A 9,386-nucleotide genomic window follows, 5' to 3' on the forward strand; every position below is an offset into this window, starting at 1 on the left:
TAAATTTCAAAAACTAGCATGATTTTGAAAGTAGCATTCCCTCAGTGCTCCGTCTGCACCCACCCCCTCCCCTCTGTGCTCCCTCATAAGCCACGCCCCCTTACTTACATGCACGAGCACAGTTGCTCCAGAAGTGGACCTCAGCTTTTTCAGAGGACATGAGTTCCTAATTTCTGTCAGGACCTAAAGACAATTTCAACCAAACTCTTAAAAAGTGGATCTCGAGTGTCAGGCTGCATTCCCACCTGAGCTGTTTGGTCCGTTTGAAAGGAACTCTGCCACACTTCGGTCTCGGTTCGTAAACGTGATGACATCAGAAAAAAAACGGCTGAAGCGTGAACGGATCAACCAGATTTTATTTCCACATCGTTGAAACACAGAGCGTCACATCTTCTTCAGATACCTTACAGACTTTAGCTTTCGGCATGTTTCTGCAATAACAGTGAACTCTTCAGGAGCTGAAACGCTGAACTGTTATCTAACAAAGCAAACAACTAGCTTCTATATTAAATCACAAAGACTCACTATTTAATCTATTCAAGGACCATATCAGTGGTTACACACGTTTGGGTTGCACAATAATGGAGTTTCATCGTTAGTGTAACGTTTTCATAAACACGTCTGAAAAGTCTGAATGTTTCGCAATAATAAAACGCGCAGTGTGTAGATTCAGCCACCGGGGGGCTCTCACTCAAAACAATGAGAGAAGATGACATTGAGGCTGGCGGGGAATCATGGGAGAGATTCTCTCTGCTGTCCATCCGACTCTGTACAATATCATCCCGATTCAGAAACGATTTCTGATTCGTACTACTCATTTTTAAGTCGGGCAGAATGTCAGCCCCATCCTCTGCGTAGTTAATCGTGCAGTCTACGACGACGGTCCGATCAGCTGCTCCCGACCTGCTGGATGAAGTTTTTCTAAATTTCGGTGGTTTGACTGCACACACTTGCACGGTGAGAGCAGAGCCACGAGTCGACTCTTCGACTTCAGGACTTTTTTTTTCTTCCTAAATTGTGTCTGCAACAAAAAGTGACAGGCAGCATCTGAAATCACCATGGCAACAGCAGGCATGCCCATTTAATCTATCTTCCCCCATCTCTCCGGTCATGAAAGAAACGTTGGCAGGAAATATCTGCAGACCTCGAGCTTACAGAGAATATTTGTTATGATTTAGCTGCTGGTTAGCTTGTGTTTATTTGTGAATACTACGCACAGAGCTGACTTTAACGTCTGTCTGTGGGAGGTATTTTGGGGGACAACTGTGATTGCTCCATCCTGATTTATCTCGTGAGTTTTTTCCTGTAGACCAAAGTGAAGAAAACTCACGCTGGAAGTGGAACATCTGGAAGCTAACAAGCGTGATCGTTGTTTCAGGAGAAAAGAAAAACAATGATGGGATGATTGTGTTGTTTTCTGCTGGATTGTATTCAAATATTTTGTATCCGAATTGAATCCGGCTTTTTTCTCATTGTGTTTGGAAGCGTTTCTTCCCTACTGCGCTTAAAAACGATAAAGTGTACTCAGTGAAGTGTCAGTGCGAGGTACCAAAACATGCAAAACACCTGAATGGTCCTTTTTAATTTTTTTCTTGCACAAACTCCGAGGCGACTCAAACTTTCAGCTTTCTTTTGGTTTCTAGCTCTGTACAATCCTCTGCTCTATTTCTCTGCGGGTGCCATGTCGTCGCCGGCCGACGTGTTGCCATCCTCTTCATCGTCGATCATCCCCTTCAGGTAAGAGCGCTTGAACTCCTGGAACTCCATCTCCTCCTCCATCTCACTGCAGACACACGGACAGAGGACAGGGAGGTTAAAGTCTCATCTCATCCTCTTAAAAAGTAGAGCTTCGTCACGTCTGTCCTCAAGAGGAAAAGAAAATAACTTTTTTAAATGTGTTTGTTAAATGGAGATTGGTGGGATTGATGATTGCGGATGCATTCAAGGAAGTCAGGAAATCTGAACACTGACAGGCTCTCAGACACAGGGTCATCAGACTCCTGCAGATATCTGCTTACAGAGAGACATCAATCATCGTCAGATTACCGCTGATGTTTCTACAGTGGATTGTGTTCTGCTTTTGTGTTTCCTGCTTCAGGCCCGCTGATCCCTGATTGGTTAAACAAACTACAAACGGGACTAGAACACCTCCAAACCCCTGAGTCTACATTTGAACATCTGTGCTTAGAGAGAATATAAGGAGGTTTGAAAAGAGACACACAGGGCATGAAGAGGAGGAGGGTAAATAACAAACAGAGGGAAGCTGACACTGCTTCTGAAGGAGGAGAGCTGATGAAGTGAAAGAAGATCCTGGAACCTGATCCGGTCTCTGGATGTACTGAACAAAAAGGGAGGACAGAAGGAGGACATTGACACCAGATATGGAGGTAAACACCGCCATGTGTGTCCAACGTGCTCGTCTCTCTGCTCACAGTGGAAGCGACAGCAGCTTACTTAAGAGAAGAAAGAAAACCATCTCACCTTTCCTTCACTGTTTGCAGCGTGTAGAGAAAGAAAAAGTGACACACATCAGAAAGTTTAAGAGTCCTGGAATTTCTTTCTCAATCTTTTCAGAGCCCTGACTGCTCATCATGTCATTATACATGCATGTTGATTATGCATCGGCGTATTATTGGCGTCCCAGTCTGTGAGGTCACATTGTGTTTCGGCATTTGCTGAAGCACGGCACAGCGGGAGCTGCGCACACACACACACACACCGCTGGCTCAGCTGATCCTGTCTCGTCTCTGTAACGCCTCTCAAGACGGTACAGAGGGGGGAGGGGTCACTTTGTCCCCCCGTTTTGCCCCTCGCAACATTCAGATGTTTCAAGTCGAAATGTCAGGGGCTTGAAACGGCGGTCTGAAGAGGGCTACTGTGTCATTTATTGTTTAAAGAGAGGAAAATATTGTTTCAGACAAACGGCCGCAGAAAGACTTAAAAGACGCTACGGTAGAACACGTGTTCTTCCTTACCTGCGTCAGGTTTAGGATGCATCAGCTTGAAGGGAAGCTCCAGGTCAACCTCACTGCAACACACAAACGTTTGAATCAGTGACATGAATATACCCGATGATGTCACAACCACGAAAACAAACAGAAAACCGCTTTAGAGAGTTTTTACCGTTTAAAATCACTAACTACCAGCATAAGCATTAATGATGAAAAAAGGAGACCCACCTTGAGCCCATCATCCTGTAAGCGTGGCAGAGAAAAGAGGAAAATGACTTTGAATCATTTGAACAGAGATAGCGATCAACGTTAGAAACACGACAGCGAGCGTTTAAAATATAGCATCAGCCAATAGGAGACGAGTTCAACAGAAGGTCGGCAAAGTTTACAAAATGAGATCTGTTATCAATGTCGCTGATCTCGTCAGGGGTCGTGGGGGTACTACAAGACTACAAGATCACGGGAGAACTACAAGATGACATGAGAACTACAAGATCACAAGAGAACTACAAGATCACAAGAGAACTACAAGATCACATGAGATCTACAAGATCACAGGAGAACTACAATATCACAGGAGAACTACAAGATCACAGGAGAACTACAAGATCACATGACAAATCCTAAAACTTGAACAAACTCACGTCCATGTAAACACACTCAAACTGTGAAAGTGCTGTTATAGATTGATAACTTTCTTGTAGGCGCGCTTACACACGCACGCACACACACACGTACACGCGCACACACACACACACACACACACACACACACACGCACACACACGCGCACACGCACACGCACACACACACACACACACACACACACACACACTCAGAGGTGACTGACCCTCCGACGATGAGCTTCACCATGATCCTGTATGAAACCATGATCCCCATCACTTCCTTCAGAACGCCGTCCTTCACGCTGAAAGAGAAGAGACAGAATGTTGAACTGTGTGTGTCGGTATCAAACGGCGTCGCCCGCCTCGCTGCGTCTCTCTGACTGTTCCACTCACATCGTCGATGACGCCAGGTTGGTGTCTTCGTGCTTCAGTTTGCCGTCCAGAGCGATGCCACGCCTCTCCCTGTTGTTGGCCAGCAGGGGCAGCAGAGTGTAGACTTTCTGCAGGGTCGCTCCGGGAGGAACCGAATCCCTGTGACACACAGAGACACGTTTGACTCAACTCGACTAAACTCCATGATTTAAGATTTAAGATTTGGAGAAGTTTGTTCACTTAAACTTTGCCAGATCAAGGCGAGATAACTTGATCCGGCATTAGCCGCTTGCATGAAGGCTGCATGTAAATCCTGTCTCTATGACAACGTGACTAACACTGCTCCGTTACTGTTCACTTTTTGTTTTATATTTGAGATAGTTTATTTCCCGATCCGACACGGAGCGAGGAGGATGTGGGTACAAGACACGATCAGTAGGCGGCAAAACAACGGGGAATATCAAACATTTAGAAAAGAGCGGCGGTGACATCTACAGCGCCTTTCTGACGAGTTGAAAGATTTTCAACTTGAGCGCTCGGAAAGAATACGCTGGGCGCTACTTTTTCCTGCGGGTCCTTCTGATGCAAACGCTCTCTACTCATTGAAAACAATTGAAAAAAGACGGCAGGGGGATACGGGACCTCACTTGTTGTTTGAATTCAACCGTGCTTTTATTTTGAAATAAAGTAAGAAGCTTCTAGTACAGAGGAACGGTAACAAAGATCAATGTGTGATGTCATAAGGTCAATGTGTGATGTCATCAGGTGGATATTACTGTCTGAAAGTTTGTTAAAGTGAAATGAGACATTCAAAGATGCAGCAGTGTTCTTCTTTTACATCACTGAGGCTACAGGGAGACACTGAGGACCACTATCTACGGAGAGCCTGAAGGGACAAAATAACATGAGATTAATTGTGGTTAACTGGTTAACGCTCAGGTGTGTGTTGTGCTTTACCCAGGCTCCTCAATGGCCACAGCCTTGGTGTAGCTGTCATTGGAGTACAACACCACGTTGGCCACCTGATCCACTGAGAAGACAGAAGAGTCCACATTTAGACACGCCCTGATGTATCTGATGAATGATTATGATCAGTAGATAAAGATGTTTACCAGAGACGATGACGTTCTTGATGTTCTTGCTGGAGTTGTTTGTGATGCAGACGTTCACTTTGATCGGTTCGCCGTGGTAGAACAGCTGCAAACGGTGAATAAAAACCGACATGTTATTATTTCATGATTCTTGCTTTTTAAAGGTCCAATCAGTGAGATGTGTAGAGAGTGAAATGATAGGTATCTTACTATCTGATCAGACATTAAGGAAACATGCTATGTTGAAGTGCTGGCTTCTCTGACAACAATGCAGCAGCCAGTATGTCCTCCTTCTAACTTTAGATTCTGCTCCTGAATGCTCTGGATTTGACACCCCCCAAAACACGGCCGTTTTGGACAACCCTCAGTTTGCCAGATATGAGAGCAGTTATCAGGTCAACAGGTGTTGCAGCGATGGAAGCGGTCAAGAGAAGTGGTTCAGATAGAAGTGATTGTACCCGACCTAAAAAGCCTCTGCATGTTTCTAATAAGCTCCACGAGCAGAAACGTGCTCAAACTAGGATCAATATTGGAGATGCTTTTGAAAAATGGAGAGAGGTTAGAACACAGAAAGGTTTACAGACCCATGCAGAGCTGGATAAACACTGAAGCTTCAGAGTCCACCACATGGTGACCTGCGTGAGCATCAAGTCTAGAGAGGAGGGGGGGGGGGGGGGGGGGGCAGCTCTCTATGATGTTTAGAATGTAGACTGCAGTACCCATTTTAAACACTAGGGGTCAGAGTTACATACTGCTCCTTTAATGAATCTGCACAGCTTTACCCACGGCTGCTTTTCATATCGCAGAAACAGAACCCAAGGAATAAGGTCGACATCAGAACTGACCTCTTTCTCCAGACTGGCCTTGACATGCAGCTGTTTTTCCGTGGTTTCCTCAGAGGGAGCCACTCCGGCGCTCTCCGGGGCGTATTGGACCTTCCTGAGCAGCAGCTTCACTGAGCTCCTGAAAGCAGAGAAAGATCGTTTCTTTTTTTTTGTTTTTTTACTTTTCTCTTTTAGTTCAATGAGTGAATGAATCTCGACTGAAACTCACCTTCTGTGCACTTTCCCGTCCTGGCTCTCAGCGCTGAACGCTTTGATCTCAAACTCCACGGTGCATTGCTAACAAAGTAAAGAGAGAGGGGGCGTCACCATACTCGTAAAAAAACATTTTCCATCAAGCGGTCCGGTCCAGTTCGGCTTACTTCAGTACGCGTTTATTGACATGTCCACTGTCAAGTTTGGAATGGTACCAAAAAATAACCGAACCGTCCCGTCCTACTTTTTCACTACCCTTCTATTGGGGTGCTAAGCGTACCAATCCGAACATAAAGGGCGGAGCTAGAAACACTGCAGTTTGTTGATTGGTTCAAAGAATCTTCACTTCCTGTGTGACAGCGATAGTTAAGATCTCGTGGAGAGTAATTTCAAAGCTGTTTTTGTATTTTGTCAGCGCGTAGCTCCGCCCCCTGGACGACCTGGCAGGGTCAGACCGCTGCTGGCCGTCCTCGATTGTTGCCCTCTGTTGTGTTTTTCTTCTTCATTGACCTTATTGAGGGGCTACATGATGTCACGCTCTTTCATAGCTGACGCAGCTATCGCGACCCGCCTACCAGGTAAGGTCGTAACGCATTCAACATCCGGATCCAACGTACCAAACCGCACCAAACTGAGCCGATCCGCTTGGTGGAAACGAGTCTTTAGTGATCTGTTCTATTCCAGTTTGGATCTTACCTTGCCAACATCTTGGGGTGATGGCTGAAGGGCCACCGAGCAGGGCAGGTTATCAGGAAACTGAGGAGAAAAACAAAACATCAGTCAGCCTGAAGCCGACATCTTACCTTCACAAAGCCCAAATACAGAAAACATGAGAAAACAAAAATACAGGGAACAATGTGACCACCAATCTCCATCTGTAGGGGAGGTTACAGGGACATTTTAGTCTCTTTAAACTCTGTCCCTTTTGTATTTTATAATATTTTCGAGTATTTAACCGCTCCTTCTTTCTCATGAGCTGTTTTCTTCTTCTCTTTTTCTTTTTTATTCTTTTGGCCTCAGGAAACCAGCTGACATGAAATGTGCCGGGCCCTCTTTCTGTGGGCTGAGGTAACTGGATTTGATCACTCTGCTGATATTAGCCATGTATTCATCCCGTGTTAGAGCCTGAAGGCTTGTCGTACCTCAAAAAAGAAAGGGTAGGCGTTGTGTCCCAGCTTGCGCAGCAGTTTGGCCTGCGTCTTCGTGTGGACTCCTTTCTCTGGGTCCTGCAGAGGCGGGTACACCTGGCGGGTCGACAGGTACAGCTCGCGGCGGAAAGCGATCCCCATCACGTCCATGTCGTCTCTGCCGTAGCGAAAGGTGCAGGACAGGGTGACGAACACTGAGGAGCAGAGACACAGATCACAGAACTGAACACAGAAACCAACTGGAATCATTTCAATGTCACAAAGTCTTAAAGGAGCAGTGTGTAACTCTAACACCTAGTGTTCAAAATGGGTACTGCAGTCCAAATTCTAAACATTGTAGAGAGCTGTCTCTACCTGACCTGATAACTGCTCTCATATCTGGCAAATCGAGGGGCGTCCAAAACCGCAGTGTGGGGGTGTGTCTTAAAAGCGTCTACCTTCTCTGGTCCAAACAAATCCAGAGCATTCAGGAGCAGAATGTAAAGTTAGAAGGAGGACATACTGGCTGCTGCATTGTTGTTAGAGAAGCCAGCACTTCAACATAGCATGTTTCCTTAATGTCTGATCAGATAGTAAGATACCTTTATCATCTCACACTCTACACCTCTCACTGATTGGACATCAGGATGAACAACACTGGTGTAAACACACAGGCGAACTGAGGAGGTTTCAGAAACTTAAAACAAATCAAGTCCATAAAGAAGAATCTATAAAAGACGAGCGAGAGACGTGCTGTGTGCTGAGTGTGTTCACGTGTGTTTGAATACTAACCTTTCCTCCCCTGCAGAGCCTCGGGGTCAATGATGATGACGCCATCTGGTGGTGAGATAAGAAGGTGAACGTTTTTGTGATTAATGATTAGAAAAAAACAACTGAAACATAATCATTGATGGATCAAAGTGTGTCCTCTAAAAGTTGTTGTTTTGGTCCCCAACAGGCTCAGAGTGTTTTTCTAAAAGTGTGACAACATTTAAAGATAAAGTATCAAAAACTGTTTTGATACCATGGCAACAGAAGCAGAAGTCCTGGGCACCATGATGGAGGCATTTATTGTTTTTCATTAACAAACACCGCAGGCAAACTCCTGCACACGGTCTGAACTCCACAAATACATCAGTACCAAAATGAAATTGAAACAGGGTCTGCATCTCTTTCACAACTGAGCCAAACAGCAGGCCGGACGAAGTCGGCCGAAGATCGACTCCTGAAGTGTTTTGTTTTTTCTAAGTTCGGTACTTTTCAATACTATCAACTAGAGGTTGGAGGAAAATGTAAAAGTCGAGATTCTTATTTTCTGAGATTTCAAATAGATTCACAACTTTCAAAAAACGATTTTCTTTTTGTGGCTAATCAGTCCCTCCCTGCTAAGTGCTAATGCTAGCTCTTTAACTCGGTAGAACGCCAAATGGAGCAGCAAGACCTTCAGCCCGTCACACAGAGGACTGGAGTAGATCCTGGAGTATGTATTGTTTTCAATACCAAACCAACGTAGTTTTAACAAACGCGTTGTCGCGGTTACTGTCCTTGGGGTCAGCTGTTTTTTTTATCACTGAGCTCACAAGCGCCTTTAGTTGAAAGAAGTTCAACTTTTAGAACAGCGTCTGCGCTCGTCAATGTGACATCTCTCTCACCGACAAATCAAAATCAAGAAGGGGCGGGACTTCTAGCATCAGCTTTGTCAACAGCAATGGCGGAGGAGACGCCCGTCAGGACTCCCTTTCCATCGTCTTCATGTTCTCTCTGTGATGTGTCACTCACAGAGCTTTCTACCACACACCTAACGGACGTTACAGAGGGAAGCAGACATTACACTTTCGTAACCTAGCAACAATGAGCGCTGCTGAGAAGAGCCCTGAAAAAGGAGGTTTCGGGCGCTGCCTGTCTGTGGACACTCACCCCTCATCTCTGTTTTGGTCTTGTGTTCTTTTGTGTGATTGTGGGGTTTTTTTGCCTTTGAACCCTTAAAAGACGATGTCCATGATAAAGAAACAGCATCACTCACCTACTGGATCCACAGAGTCCACATGGTCCACAAAGTCTCTCCTCCCCATGTAGACTCCGACCTAAAGCAGAGCAGAGATCTTTACAAATCTGACATCGACCCACATGCAGCTGTTGCTCAAACACATGGATCAGTTTGTGTCACGTTGTCATGACTTTGT

General features: G+C 45.4%; 1 protein-coding gene across 3 annotated transcripts in view; it reads right to left on the minus strand.

The window, feature by feature from the left end:
* Positions 1–339: 339 nt before the first annotated feature.
* The window catches only part of saga (S-antigen; retina and pineal gland (arrestin) a), an 11,792-nt gene continuing 2,745 nt past the window's right edge, over positions 340–9,386 (minus strand). Inside the window, exons 3-16 of one of the 3 annotated variants that reach the window (XM_020657018.3) lie at positions 9,227–9,287; positions 7,996–8,040; positions 7,219–7,418; positions 6,773–6,832; positions 6,093–6,160; positions 5,885–6,002; positions 5,061–5,145; positions 4,906–4,978; positions 3,970–4,107; positions 3,801–3,878; positions 3,180–3,194; positions 2,976–3,028; positions 2,482–2,491; positions 340–1,783 (exon numbers count right to left, since the gene is read on the minus strand). In XM_020657018.3, coding sequence (XP_020512674.1) covers positions 1,663–1,783; positions 2,482–2,491; positions 2,976–3,028; positions 3,180–3,194; positions 3,801–3,878; positions 3,970–4,107; positions 4,906–4,978; positions 5,061–5,145; positions 5,885–6,002; positions 6,093–6,160; positions 6,773–6,832; positions 7,219–7,418; positions 7,996–8,040; positions 9,227–9,287 — 1,125 coding nt within the window. In that variant the 3' untranslated portion in view covers positions 340–1,662. The remainder of the gene's footprint in view (positions 1,784–2,481; positions 2,492–2,975; positions 3,029–3,179; positions 3,195–3,800; positions 3,879–3,969; positions 4,108–4,905; positions 4,979–5,060; positions 5,146–5,884; positions 6,003–6,092; positions 6,161–6,772; positions 6,833–7,218; positions 7,419–7,995; positions 8,041–9,226; positions 9,288–9,386) is intronic. The other 2 variants (XM_065953506.1, XM_029281946.2) reach the window with 2 other exon arrangements.

This window comes from Labrus bergylta, chromosome 4 (genome assembly GCF_963930695.1).
Source record: "Labrus bergylta chromosome 4, fLabBer1.1, whole genome shotgun sequence".
Lineage (NCBI taxonomy): Eukaryota > Metazoa > Chordata > Actinopteri > Labriformes > Labridae > Labrus > Labrus bergylta.